Source organism: Gossypium arboreum, chromosome 4 (assembly GCF_025698485.1).
Source record: "Gossypium arboreum isolate Shixiya-1 chromosome 4, ASM2569848v2, whole genome shotgun sequence".
Lineage (NCBI taxonomy): Eukaryota > Viridiplantae > Streptophyta > Magnoliopsida > Malvales > Malvaceae > Gossypium > Gossypium arboreum.
In genome coordinates, this window is record NC_069073.1 from 102,015,963 (window position 1) to 102,030,593 (window position 14,631).

Genomic DNA, 14,631 nt, shown 5'->3' on the forward strand with positions numbered 1-14,631 from the left:
TTTTTATGAAATTTTCAAAATTTTTCCAAGATGCAGGGCTCACACGCTCATGTGGTCCAAGGGACACGCCCGTGTGACCCTAGGACATGCCCGTGATGGAGGCCGTGTTCGATCCCGTGTAACTCTCTGACTTGTGAACACGGCCGTCTGGTTAATTAATCAAATTCGAAATTAGGTGCAGGTTTCACATAGCCAAGACACACGCCTGTGTTCTAGGCCATGTAGCACACATGGCCGAGACACACGCCCGTGTCTCTGCCCGTGTGCTCAATTCAGAGCATTCTGTTTCTTAAAAGTAAGGTGCAGAGGACACACGGCTTGACTACATACCCATGTACTCAGCCATGTGTCACACACAGTCTAGACACACGCCCGTGTGTCTACCCGTGCGGACAAAATAAAGCCATTTCCTAGCCTCATTTGTCACCCAAATTCACCATTTTGCCTGCAACAAACCATACCAAGTACAATTCAACCATTCTAAGCATTCAAATTAAGTAATTTCCATAATTCAACATGGCATATCATTTCATGCATACATGTCTATAATCTTACCTTAGTTAAGTCCTCAAGTTAGTCATAATTGGATCAACTACTTAACATATATGTAGCTACCATAGTTTGATATTACAAGTATGCTAAAACAACCCATTACTAGCCATTCCAATGGCTAGGTTACAAGCATCATTTACATTTACATGCCAATATGGCCAATATATCCTATACATGCCATTACAACCATAATTGATTTACCATATTGTACAGACATGAGCCAATGGATAGTGTGAGTGATCTCCACCAAGCTTCCAATCCAACGAGCCTCTAATTTACTCTAAAACAGGGAAATAAAACTAAGTAAGCAAAAAATGCTTTGTAAGTTCATATAACATGGTACTTAACTTACCATTCATTCTATTTTGAGGTAACTATGTAAGGCATAATCAATCAATTTGACCTCAAGCCCTACACACATTCTCATTGCCCTTGTTAGTCATATATTCCATAATATCGTCAAACATATATGGGCTCAATAACCATCAAGTTTCCATGCACATATGCTTTTCACAACATGTATTATTTTAACGTGTGTAAATCATCTCTTTATATTACAAGTATAATTTCATAATAGTTCATTTCGTATCAGAATTTTACTCACATTACTCAGAATATCAAGGTCACTATTAGTACACTCAAGGTGCACAAGTCTATAATCAAGAATGAATATATATTCATCAAATAAAGTCCATGTACAAATATCATCATCTCATGTTTTCATATATCATTTGTCAAGTATCATCATTTTCTTGTATTTCAGGCAGATACATGTAATAACTCATTTTATCATTCATATATTCTCATGTCTAGAATTATCACCCGTTGAATTTGTTCGGAATATCAATGGATACGCAGGTAATACATTCAAGGTGTACGAATCAGGATCCATCAATTCATGTCCAATGGTATCTAGAAGGTACTATATCAGAGAGTACACTCTCAAGCCACACATGTATACAACAAGATTACCAGTCCAGGCTAAATCCTTTTATGTCATATGCTCTAAGGAGCTTGATCTGGATTACCCGTCCAGGCTAAATCCAATCCATAACATGTGCTCGAGAGGAATCCGTCCGGGCTAAATGCTTTCTATAATAAGGTCAATAGGATTACTCGTCCGAGTTGAATCCCGTTAGCAACAAATGCAGTACCTCATTCATTTTGGGAAATCACATATCCACCGATTTTTCATTTTATTCAACCGAGATTTAAACATTTTTCTCAAGCATTATTGGTATGTGATTATTTCATACATCCACAACATTCATGTAATTCAAATAAACACATTTCACATTCATTTCTAGCATATAAGTAACATTCTCATCGTTTATCCTTTATCATCTATCGGGCATTATCATTTAATTTAAACATTTTTATTTATCGGGCTTGATCGGATATGTATTCATTTCACATATTTATGACATTTATACAATTTACGTAAACACAATCAATGCAATCATGTAAATAAACTCAATTCAGTTACACGAACTTACCTCGACAAAGGTTCGTGTACAAACATCTACTAATTTGACCTTTTCCTCGTTCTAGCTCCGAATTTGGTCTATCTAGATCTATACGAGTAAATTTAACATCAAATTCACACATCTCATATACATTTGAACTCATATTACATCCTAGGAAAAATTATCATTTTGCCCCTAACATTTCCAAAAATTCCCATTTCGTCCCTGGGCTCGGAAAATAAAATTTGTCCAATTTACTCCATATTCCAAGCGTAACCAAAATTCCATTACAAAATTTACAGCACATGTATTCATAAAAATTCAGCATTTTTCTTCAATTTCACAACTTTACATTTTAGTCCCTAAATCATATTTTCATCAAAAATCTTTTTATAAAAGTTGTTTATCTATCAACAATATTTCATTTTCTACCATAAATTTCTAATTTTCAGCATATACATCCATGACCCATTTTCCATACTTTGATAACTTCTCAAATTGATCCCCCAAATAGATAGATTAGACTATCTCAGTTTCAAAAATATAAAAATTACTAAAAACGGGGCTTGATTACTTACCTAAATAAGCTTGATAAGTATTCTTAATCTCTCCTAGGGTTTCTGTGGAAATATTTGGGGAAGATGATATGAAATTGTTTTATTTTTCATTTAATTAAATTGTCATTTAATAACTTTTCATCTTTCCAATTTAGTCCTTAGCCTTTTTTTATTTTTCCATGGATGAGTCATACCAAAATATCTACATATTTTCTTAAATGGTCTAATTACCATATAAGGACCTTAATTTTTGAATTCCATAGCTATTTAATCCTTATTGCTACTTAGAATTCAACTTTTGTATTTTATGCGATTTGGTCCTTCTCGTAATTAAGCACATAATCGGTAAAATTTTCTTATCAAAATTTTCACATGACATGTCTATCATAATACGGACCGTATAATAAAATAAATATAATTTTTATTTTCGACTCGAATTTGTGGTCCTGAAACCACTGTTCTGATTTCACCGAAATTGGGTTGTTACAAATTTAATTTCAAATATTAACAATAAATATTAAAAAGAGTAAAAGAGAGGAGAGATTTGTATTTAGAGATATCAATTGAGCGTAGAAACATAAAATCCTGTAACAGATGTTAAGCGATTGTCGATTGGATGCAAAGAACACTAATAATTGAAGTAATAAACTAAAACTAGAGTGGAAATTAAAAGTAACAAAGTTTAAATAGATAAATCCCAAATAACAAACCATAATATACGAATAGAAATTAAAAACTAAGGAAAAACTCCCCTTTAAACCTAATAAAATTGACTAATCATAATTGATTGAAGTTGTATGGAAGAAAAAACCCTTAGCAAATTAAATGGCCTCATTGTAGCATTATCGTGACACCCTTAGGTCGATGTCGCGACATCGAAGGCAAAATGCTCCTTAGGTGGTCTGGAGTTGGTGTTGCGACATCCAAACTGGGTGTGGCAACATCAAGGGCAATCCACTAACTCCTTGGCTCGACTTGGTGTCTTGCACACTTAATCAACATGTTAGTTTTCCCTTAGGCTCGGATTGGCCTAAAAGGTCATACAACACTAAAAATTGTTCATCTTATTAACTAAGTACTAAAACGAAAAATTAACTAAAAGAATAATAAATTGCTAAAAAATAAGCTTGCTAAGTGTTAAAAAAGGACTTAATTTTCCACAATGAATTATGGCAGATCAAATACAAGAAAATATGGAACTAAAAAGAAAGGAATATGGAAATAAGAAGAAAAGTTGTCGATAACGATTTTGCATGCAATAGTATTGTTAAAATAATGAAAGAAAATGAGAATCTTAAATAAATTTGTTAAGAAATATGACATGAACTAGATTGGCCAAAATGAAAAGGTGCAATTCAAGTATAATTAAATTCGTAAAGTTTCTGGACTAGTAGTCTAAACGTCTAAAGGTATAAATCCAATGGGGGTATAAATTAGTAGTTTTGTGGAAACAAAATAAAAAAAATGAAGTTTTTCGCAAATTCCTAACATTGATTATAAGAATATATAACATTCTTTTGTGGTAGATTCAATAAATCTTTAGATATCTCATTAGTCTCGCAATTCATGAAATATTTGACATGTGTCTAGTTTTTATTGTTACAAAATTTATTTGAATCACTATATTGTGAAGTTTATTTTAAAATCCTTAAAGGAATTAAAATGCTAGAAAAATGTATTGAGAAATATTCAATTTATGGATAGAATTGATTAGAAGTTATCTATTTTATAGAAGGATCGTGATCAAAGTTTGTTATGATTATTGTTAGAACTCCATAAAAGATCAAAATATATTTCTCCAAAATTCTTCCCCACTAATGACTTTCAGAAGAATGATGATATAAACGTTTATCAAACTCGTTCAAGTGATCATTTGAAAAGCTAGTATTCAATATTAGAATAAGTAGAGTATGAGATATTATGTGATATTGTCATGATGGGGAGTAAATATACATTGTTTTCTTTTTCCCTTAACCGAGGTTTTGTCTCATTGGGTTTTCTTAGTAAGATTTTTAATGAGGCAACATGTTATGTGTATTATAGATATGTGTACTTTTTTTCCTTCGCTAAGAATTTTTTTCCCTGGGATTTTTATCTTAGTAAGGTTTTAACGAGGTATCTATCAATAGACATCTAAGGGAGAGTCTTATAAATATTTTATTATTATGGAAGTGGGTGTCCATTAGGATAAGAAATTTGATGTATAGGACTCTAATGTCCATTAGAAGTAGAGTTTTATATTAATTATATTTCTTATGTCTATAAATATAGACATTAAAGAAGCATTGTAAATATTTTCATTGATAAATTATTTAGTTTATAAAAGCACTTTTTGACAAAAATGATAAATACTATCAAACTTTTCAAAGCACTTTTCAATCTCAAAGATAAATCAACTTTTAATAATATATTTCAAATTTTGTATTGATTTAATTTTGAGAAATTTCTTTATGTTCATGTTCATGTTATGATTCATTCATGATATATTTTACATAATTTTCGTAGTAATTCAATTTAAAAAGAACGTAGTTGTGGCATGTTGATGTTATTTTTGATGTGCTGAAAAATATTTCAATTTTATGTAATATTTTTTTTGGGGGTAAAAAACAAGAAAACTAAGTCTTGAACCAATACGTATTAAAGAGCACAAATACAGTAGTAATAATGCCAAGCTTATCGCCTAATAGAGTATCAACAGCATAATTTGCTGCACGATAATCCTTACTGCACAGCTCTCTTGGATCATTGCAATTGCCCTCAGAAGTCAGAACTCGATTTTAGCTAACCACTTACCGTCACTTTCTAGGATAGCTGCTTTAAAATTCAATAATTAGTCCTATATTCATTGATGTTATTTTAATTTATATATACTATTGTTTAAATTTTTAATTTAGTGTCATAAGTTAACTCGACATCAATTTAAAATGTGTTTGTTTTATAGAAAATATTTTTTATTTTTACAAGAAGATTTTCTTTATGAATAATTTGATTTTTATATAAAATTAATTTGAACCGAGCTTAATATTATTTTATTAATAATATTTTAAATTTCTTTTAAAAATACTAATGTAACACCTCCAAAATCCTTGTGCTAGAGTTTAAATAATAAAATTTATGAGAAAATAAGAGTTATTAATCATAGTAGAATAAAGCACATGTCTGGAAAATAAAGTATAAATCGGGAATTTTCAGTAAGGACTAAATCAAATTTTAGTAAAAGTGTAAGGACTAAAATATAAATAGACCATAAAAAGAAAATAATAGAAAAACAATTAATTATTTTATGTAAAGATAAAATTGATAATATATTGATATTTATAAAATAAAAATCAGGGTATAGATTAAATTGTAATAGAAAAGAAGTTAGGGAAACTAAAGGTGAAATTTTACCATTAAGTGAAAAAAAGGACTTAATTGAAATTATACCATCTAAAATAATATTTATCTTTTATATTTTTATAATACTTAAAATGGAATGGTTTTTAAAATTTCCCAAATCAGTATCTACTGTAGGCTTCAACCTGATCCACGATGTACATTGTCATGTTTGTTTCTTTGGCATATAAAAAAGTGAGTGTATATTTGTTTTCGTGGTTCTGTTGAAGTTAGTTTTTTTTTTTCCTCTTAAGATTGAATTTGAGAAATAACGTAGTGGTATTTTGATTTTATTATTTATTTTAAAATTTAAAATTTATTTAGTTTCTAAATTTTAATAATTTTAAAAATTTAAATTATGACATCATTATTGCCACATGTTTCACTCTTAGAGCGCCGTATGATTCAAATTTAACACCTTTAAAAAAATATCAAAGCTCTTGATGAAACGAAATGAAATGAAAATTCAAATACCACTTAGTATAAAAAAAATGATAAGTACTAACTTGGGAAAATGTGCCAAATATATATTAAAATATCATTATACTAAAAAAGACCCATTTCTTTATTTATGGAAATGGGTCACTTTAAATTTTATTTATTGAAATGGGTCAAAAAATTCAAAATGCGCCTACGTAAAAGTGTTTTAAGAGGAAATTTCATAAAAACATGCTCTATTCAGACTAATTTAAAAAAAAGGTTATTTTTAAAATATTATAAAATAGATCAATTTTTAAAAATTTACGAGAACAAACTTTTATAAAGACCCAAAGTGACAACACAATTTTTTTTATTTTAAGGTGTCACCAATTAATATGGAAATAAAACTTATAAAATAGATCTTTATATACACCCAAAGTCTCATTTCCCATATTCTCTTAAATAATATGCAATGTGAAATGTGTATATATAGAGCGATGAATAGGTTTGCAACTTGTTCCTAGACGATGTGAGATTTCTTCCTCTTTTAACTAATAACATAAGATTAAATGTTACACTATATTTTATAATTTTTTACAAAACAAATTCTATTTTTAATATTTTATTAACATTTTCTCATATTATAAAATTATCTTTTGAGATTTTTAATCTTGTTGCATTTTAGAATTGTTAGCATATACAAAAGGACTATTTAAAAAGTTGCACATATAAAACTTGTATATGCAATAATCTTCTATTCAATTTTATATGTTTGAAGTTAATATTAATGTAATTCTGTTTTTAAAATAATTTTCTATTATTTAAATTTAGAAGTTATAATTTTAATTTTTATTATTTATTTTATTTTATTTTATGAATGTTTGATTAATAAATAAATGGTGAGTATTTGGTACTCAAATAGTACATTTTTTATAATTTTAAAAATTAATATATCTTTTTAACTATTTATTTATTTTAATATTTTACTATACTCATTAATTTTTTAATTCTAATTTTAATTTAATCTTCATCACCTAATGAATGCTGATAAATTTATTTCATATGTATTTTAACTAGATAGATAATCTATTTAAACATAGTATATAGTTATGTTAAACAAGTTTTTTATAGAAATATATAATATACATAAAATATAATAATTATTTTTCATATGTTTACATCTAGATTAAATTACATTGGTAGTTACTTAACTATGATTTTTGGCTATCGAATTATAAAACTTACAAAATGATCACTCAACTATTAGTATTTTTAATATTTTACCATACTCATGTTATATTTTATATTTTTTTACTTATAGAGTTTAAAAGTTTTATTTATAATGTAACAAATGTTAACTTTTATATAAAAAAAAGGTTAAACTCTATAAGCAAAAAAAATTAAATATAGTGTAACCTTTAATCTTATGTTGTTAGTTAAAAGAGGAAGGAATCTCACATTGTTTAGGAACAAGTTACAAACCTATTCACGAGTCGATATATACACATATCTCATATATCACATTGTTTAAGAAAACGAGAGAAAAGAGACTTTGAGTCTATATAAATATATACTTTATAAGTTTTATTTCCATATTAATTGGTGACACTTTAAAAAAAAATTGGCATTGCCACTTTAGGTCTTTGTTAAGGCTTATTCTTATAAATTTTTTAAAAAAAAAAATTGGTCTATTTTTATAATATTTAAAAAAAGTGACTTTTTTTGAAAATTTAATTCGAGGACGAGCAAAAGTGCACCCACGTCAGCTTGTTTTTGCTGACACGGGGCAAAGCGCGTCCTTGTCAGTGCACTTTTTTTAAATTTTCCCTTAAAACGTTTCCACGTAGGTGCGTTTTGTGTTTTTTGGCCCATTTCAATAAATAAAGTTTAAAGTGACCCATTTCTGTAAATAAAGTAAGAAATGAGTTTTTTTTAGTAAAATGGTAATATTAAAGCCTATGGTAGAACTTTTCATAGTTATTATATTTTAACCGATAAGTTAGTCTTGAAAAATTAAGTTCTAGATTTAAGTTATAAAATTTGTTTGATATTTACTTAAAATTAATTATGGAATATAATTAAATTATTTGATAAATATGAAATTTAAATTATAAAAATTATATTCTACATTTTATCCTTAATTTTAAATATTTTACCTTGTTCTAGATAAAAATTAAAATTTTAAACGTAAAATTTTTATTGGATAATATACCAATTAAAATAAATAAAGTAAAATTAAAATATTTGAAAATATTCTCCATTAAATGACAAGTAACTCTTATCTACTTATTATTTTTACACTTTTTGTAGAAAAAATTTCTATCGGATTGCTTTAATTTTAAATTATCATGAGTAAAAAATTAAATCATTGAAAATATTAACATCTATACAGTACACATAAAAGTAATGTCCAAATCATTCCTTTTGACACCTGTAAAAAAACTCTCATTTAATTTTAGATTTTAAAACAATGGTTTGATTTCAATTATAGTCCTTAAAATATGTTCAAAATTCAAATCTATATCTATAAACTAAATTTGAAAGGAATGCCTTGGGGCATTCTTATAGGACACGTTATGTCCTACTTTGTAGATTATAAAATAACGGTTGAATTGCAATTATGATCTCTTTACTTTTAAATTTATATAATAATAGTTAAATTTCAATTTCAATCTCTATACTATATCATTCAATACTCTCCATTTTAAGATGATGACCAAATTCCAGTTTTGATCCTTTTTATTATAAAATAATAGTCTAATTTTAGTTTTACGTCTATATTTAATTTTTACATAATTTGATAATTTTCAAGATTTATTTATATAATTTACATACTAATTGTATACAATTATTTCATTTATTAATTTATTTTGAATTATTTTATGAAAAGATTGATCCAGATTAAATACTATATCAGGTTTTAATTCTATCACATTGTATTTTTAAAATCATAACCCAAGTTACTGTTAATGGTTTATTATTAGAATAAAGCAAAATGAAATTAACAGAGCTTTGCTATTTGTTCATTGTTTCATTATTTAGCACAAGTACGAACAATTCAAATCTAAACCACTGCCGAAGCTTATCCCAACTGTACTAATTAGTTCAATTCCCAAATACACTTGTCAATGGGCCCAACCATAAAGTCAGTTGACTCGATTTCGGATAATCCATATCAAAACTTACCTAATACAGGAAAAACTCCATCCTTGACCAAGTCTACTCATAGCTACAACAAGTTTGATGATAGCTGAAACCTCACTAAGTCAAAGATTAGCGATCATTTGGTAATGTGTAGCATGGGTCTATTCCTATAGGGAGAATATAATATATATATATATATATATATATGCAGTTTATATATACTTTTAAAACAACTTTTATATTGCTCTTCTTAAATATCAGACAACAAACATGAACATTACCAGGTGCATAAAATTTCCAAGATGACCACCAGATAACAAACATGATGAAACGAAGAAAACGGCTACAGACAAAAAAGAGACGCAAATCCCACCTTAAAGAAAGGGAATGAGTATACACTATACATAGGTAAAAAGTACCATGGAAGTCATTGTATTATGAGTCGGAATGCATTCGCTCCATTTACTCAAAAAATGAGCAAATTAATCCCTGCACGTTAAATAAAAAAGTACAGGAACTAATTTGCCTATTATTGAGTAAAAGAAACAAAATGCATCTGATACATAGTAAAGTTGCCTCCATGGTACTTTTACCACTATATATAAATAAATATATATTATGTAATCATGCAAATATACTTTAAGAGACAAAAATGCCATTCAACATATGCCTCGATATGCTAGGTTTGCTCAACATCAAATATTTGACAAAGATCCCAATCTCCAATTATAAGGGGTAGCTGAACCTTCTATGATCTCTGGTAAAAAATGGATGTCTTAGTGCTTCTCTAGCTTTAAGTCTGTCAACTGGATCGTACCGTAGTAGCCCTTGCAAGAGATCAATCAAATCACCAGCAGAATGATCGACATGCTGCATTATTAAGTTCTACAACAGAAATATAAAATAATGAGGATCCAAGAGTGGTTTAGAGGCAAAAATCAAGAGAAGACAAAAGCTTGTAACACGCCCAAAGTTTCGAAAACTAAATAACAACTTTAAAGACCAACATACAAGATGATACAGCTGGTCTCAAAAGCATATGGTTAAATCTTTCAAAATAAGAACAGGCAAAGGGTCACAGGATCTTTCAAGATAAAGCCTTGATAGCAAAAGCAATAGACTAAATTCTACCATTTGATAGTAGTCCTAAAATGGGTTTCAATGAGATGAACATCAAAAGCAGCAAATATAGTTACCGTCAACACCAAGTGAGTTCAGATAATTGCCAAATGAGTTAAAAGAAGTAATACTCATGATAACATACAGGCAGGCGAGGCAGTTTCCCAACTGCCTTCAGGCTTTCTCTTGAAGTAGCACCATCAGGCCAATCCAACCGTGTGCCCCTCTGAAAATATTTCTCAGCACGACAACTGCAACAATATCAGGCACAGTGAAAGAACTTCCTCAGCAACAAATTCACTAGAATAAGCAGAATAATCACTCTTACTCGGCTCTAAGCACCATATGTTGGGGTAATGGCCCTAAAACCCTCTCCATCATGGCAAGATGCTCTAGGTTCTCATGAGTTTGAAAAAGTGCCTCACCCTGCTCATGAACAATATACAACACTTAAGGTCATAACCTCTCTTGAAAGTAAATTACAACATGCTCTGGATTCTAACACATCAATCATGAAACTTTTAAGTGGGCTTCCTATTTTATGATGAACATTGCAAAGCAGACCAAGTTCTAGTTACCTTATAATGAGATTTATCTTCTAGAGGGTAGATCATACCTAATGAGATTTATCCACTTGATACATCTCTTGCATCATTTTTAATCTCATCAACTAATAACTAGCTCAACATCGGTTCCAAAAAGACTCTTTCTAGACACAACTGTAATTTGTTCCAGCATTCAGTAAGACCAATAAGGTAATAGCTTGTACTGCACATATTCACTTACAGAGCAAAGTTCAACCAGTATGCAACCCACACTCCACAAGTCACATGGATAGTTCCATCCAAGACCTGCAAAAATGACAAAAGATGTTAAGAAAATGTGCACAATAGCAAAAAAAAAAAAAAAAAAAAAAGAGGAAAGAATCTCAATGATGAAGATGATGATAACCAAGTATGACTTCTGGTGCACGATAATGTCGAGTTGACACAACATAGCTATGATCTTGGTGTTCAAATGTTGTACTCCCAAAATCAATCAGCTTTATTGCGCTTGACTTTGGCAGATTCTTAAAATAAGAACCATCTTTGGTAGAGCGTGATAAAAACTAGAGCACATAAAAGAACACTTTTTAAGAAATCAGAATTCAATGATGCTTCAGCTTAATAGTACATAAACTATGAAATAAGCAATCCCCAATAATGCACACCAATACCAAATAGAATCGTAGGGAATAGAAAAATGAAGAAATACCTTATAATCTGGCACCTGTATATATTCGGAGGAAACAAGCAGAATGTTTTCTGGCTTCAAATCAGTGTGAATTAATCGCAAATCATGCATAACTGCACATTTGAAAAAGAAAATCAGTTAATTTAACAAGATGCAAAACTAACAAAACTTTATCTATTTTAGGATGATGAATACATTACCAATGACCCCAACCTTGTCTAGTCAAAACTAAGATGGTTCTAATTTTTATTTTTTTTTCAAATAGTAGAAGCTTATCTAAAAGGGGGGTTGAGCATCAAGTAGATAGAATACAGATCAAGCAGTGCAAGAATTATCCACACACATGCTACAGACTCCAAAATTTGTCTGCCAAGCTCCCAAACAAGATCAATGGGAAATGAACGGTAGCTGTTTTTGTGGAGAAAATCGTATAAGCTAGGTCCAAGCCTCTCAAATACCTGTTGAAACCATTTCAATTCATCCGCAAGTTTTTTAACTCACAGAATATTTAGGAATGAAAGAGCTTGCATTGCCCCCCCTCAAATTAATCAAATAGCAAATACCAATAAATACTTACAATACAAATATGATTACGATAGTCAAACCAATTCCGTATTTGCACACAACTGCAAGGAATGAAACCACTTATACCAATCACTTCAATTTCTACAATGAATAAGAGAACGGGAAAGGAAGAGATATCCTTACCAAGCACCACTCATATCATGCCTAGCAAGTCTTCGAAGGACATCAATTTCAATCATAGCAGCTTCACGATACTTGTGTATGGAGCGGACAATTTTGATGGCCACAACTTCTTGCCTTTCATTGTCAAAACACTCCAACACTTGACCAAATGTTCCTGCAAAAATACCATTCATATAACAAAATCCATGTCAAGTAAAAATCCAAAATATCTACATGGATTAGAACATTAAAATGTTAATGCAATGGATACTGCTCCCCGTGACTGCAAAAACTAGGATTCATAACAAAAATACTAACCTTCACCCATTTTATTGAGAATCTTGTCTGCGAACAAGAAGAAAAAAAAAAAAAAAGTGAATTTGAATATGACATACATGAGGATATTATACAATAGTAATCAAGGTGTTTAGCTTGTTGATTATATAATTTCATTCCAAGATATTCATGATAGTTTAAGATTTACTGGGCGCAAGCGCTATGAACAAACAACTGTGATCAAATCGGCATAAAAAACACATACTATAGTCAATTTTACAATAAGAGAGACAAAATTACATCGAGGAGTTAGACTTTCTCCAACGGCGAAAACATAATGGCCATCTTTATCATCAGGTCTCCAAGGAGGAGACCCATTATGAGGAATCCCCCTGTGAAACATATTATTAGGATATGAAAAATTAGAGATCCCTGCATTCCCGAATTCCTGACTGCAATGTATTGTTGGAAGAACCTGCGAGCCAAAATAACAAAATAAAAAATCACAACAAACTCATTTCTCTAATCTACATGAAATATAAACAAAAGTATTAATTCTGAGTGTAGATCACTGATCATCCCATTGCGGTTAATTTTCTGTAAAATTATTTAGGATCTGTAAAATCGCAATGTCAACAAGATTTGATGGAAATTAAAGGGAAAAAATAGGGAAATTAGTCAAATTAACACATCAATGCAAGACATTGAAAATTAGCATTTATTTTGCGAATAATTCCCCAAGACGTAAGAGTAAAATTTGAAAATTTAAACTAAAATAAAGGAGAAAAAAACAAAGAAACTTTTATCTTTGACCTTAGGAGGAGGAAGAGGAGGGGGCATATCCCATGTTAATCTGGGCCTCTTCCTGGGACGTTTATCCATATTATTGTGAGGAAACTCTATTATCCTTTGCGTCTCCATTTTTTCTTTCCCTATTTTTTTTCTCGTTCTTTTTTCTGTTTACAATTCAAATTCCAATCAATTCACAGAAAAAAAAAAATCAGGAACTCGTAGAATCTTTAATATTTTGATGTAAGGAGTCGTAGATTTGACCCGAAATACTAAAAATTGAAGAGAAGATTAATGGATTTGGGAGATTTCTGAAACCCTAATCATGTTTTTGGGGAGGGGCTAGAGATGAGCTAGACGCCTAAACCAGGAGGCGGAGAGAATCTAACCCAAATCAAAGTTAACTGAACTCTGAGATTATCAATGGTTAAAGTGGGACCCTAGTTTTTTAAAAATTGTGGCCCAACTAGTTAATTGATGCGTGTAGATTAGTGGAGTCGAGATGTCACTAATGGGTTGAGCTCATGAGAGTGGGTTTTAGAGTAGTGGGCTGCCCCTCAGACACCAAATTTATCGCTCCATTTTCTTCAAATTGGAAAACTCCTCTTTTATGGGTTTATTATTATTATTTCTTTTAAAGACTATTTCGTTCTTTTTTCTCATTTCAAAATATTATCACAAATCAATTTTCTTCTTTCGAGGTTCACCAACATCACTATCCTAATTTGTTTTGGAAAATTCTATTATTTTGTGCATATATTTAGTATGTTTATTGACAATTGTATATGTTAAAAATATATAGATTTTTTTTTCAAATATATGTTTGGTGGTTTAATTAGTAAAATAGTTGAGGTGGTGGATTAATTAGGAAAATAGACAAAGTCTGCATCCTAGAGGTCCGACTTTGAAGTTGACACCTTTGAGGATCGACTTTCAAATTACAAAATTGAAAGTCAATCCCCGAAGGTGCCGACTTCACAGCAACAACCCGTGAGCGTGCATGTAAATGCAGG

At 29.9% G+C, this 14,631-nt stretch overlaps 1 protein-coding gene across 2 annotated transcripts; it reads right to left on the reverse strand.

Moving 5' to 3' along the window:
* Window positions 1–9,725: 9,725 nt before the first annotated feature.
* LOC108460853 (serine/threonine-protein kinase AFC1) lies at window positions 9,726–14,054 on the reverse strand. Of its 2 annotated transcripts, XM_017760535.2 has the most exons (13): window positions 13,883–14,054; window positions 13,643–13,785; window positions 13,130–13,304; window positions 12,872–12,898; window positions 12,575–12,728; window positions 12,444–12,492; window positions 12,210–12,324; window positions 11,888–11,979; window positions 11,585–11,741; window positions 11,420–11,484; window positions 10,962–11,059; window positions 10,779–10,884; window positions 9,726–10,399 (listed from the first exon to the last, which is right to left on the reverse strand). In XM_017760535.2, exons 2-13 carry the CDS (start codon window positions 13,748–13,750, stop codon window positions 10,241–10,243), a joined length of 1,305 nt encoding a protein of 434 aa, XP_017616024.1. In that variant the 5' UTR covers window positions 13,751–13,785; window positions 13,883–14,054; the 3' UTR covers window positions 9,726–10,240. The 2 variants fall into 2 exon arrangements, with proteins under 2 accessions (XP_017616024.1, XP_052882395.1); XM_053026435.1 differs by lacking the exons at window positions 12,210–12,324; window positions 12,444–12,492; window positions 12,872–12,898; ... (1 more) ...; window positions 13,643–13,785; window positions 13,883–14,054 and having other exon boundaries at window positions 12,575–12,699.
* Window positions 14,055–14,631: the final 577 nt, after the last annotated feature.

Coding starts and splice junctions, on each gene's coding strand:
- LOC108460853 (XM_017760535.2), bottom strand. CDS start 13,750: ATGGAGACGCAAAGGATAATAGAGTTTCCTCACAATAATATGGATAAA. Junction 12,729..12,871: donor TCTCAATAAAATGGGTGAAG/GTTAGTATTTTT, acceptor GTATTTTTGCAG/GAACATTTGGTCAAGTGTTG. Junction 10,400..10,778: donor GGAAACTGCCTCGCCTGCCT/GTATGTTATCAT, acceptor TTTCTGTTGTAG/AACTTAATAATGCAGCATGT.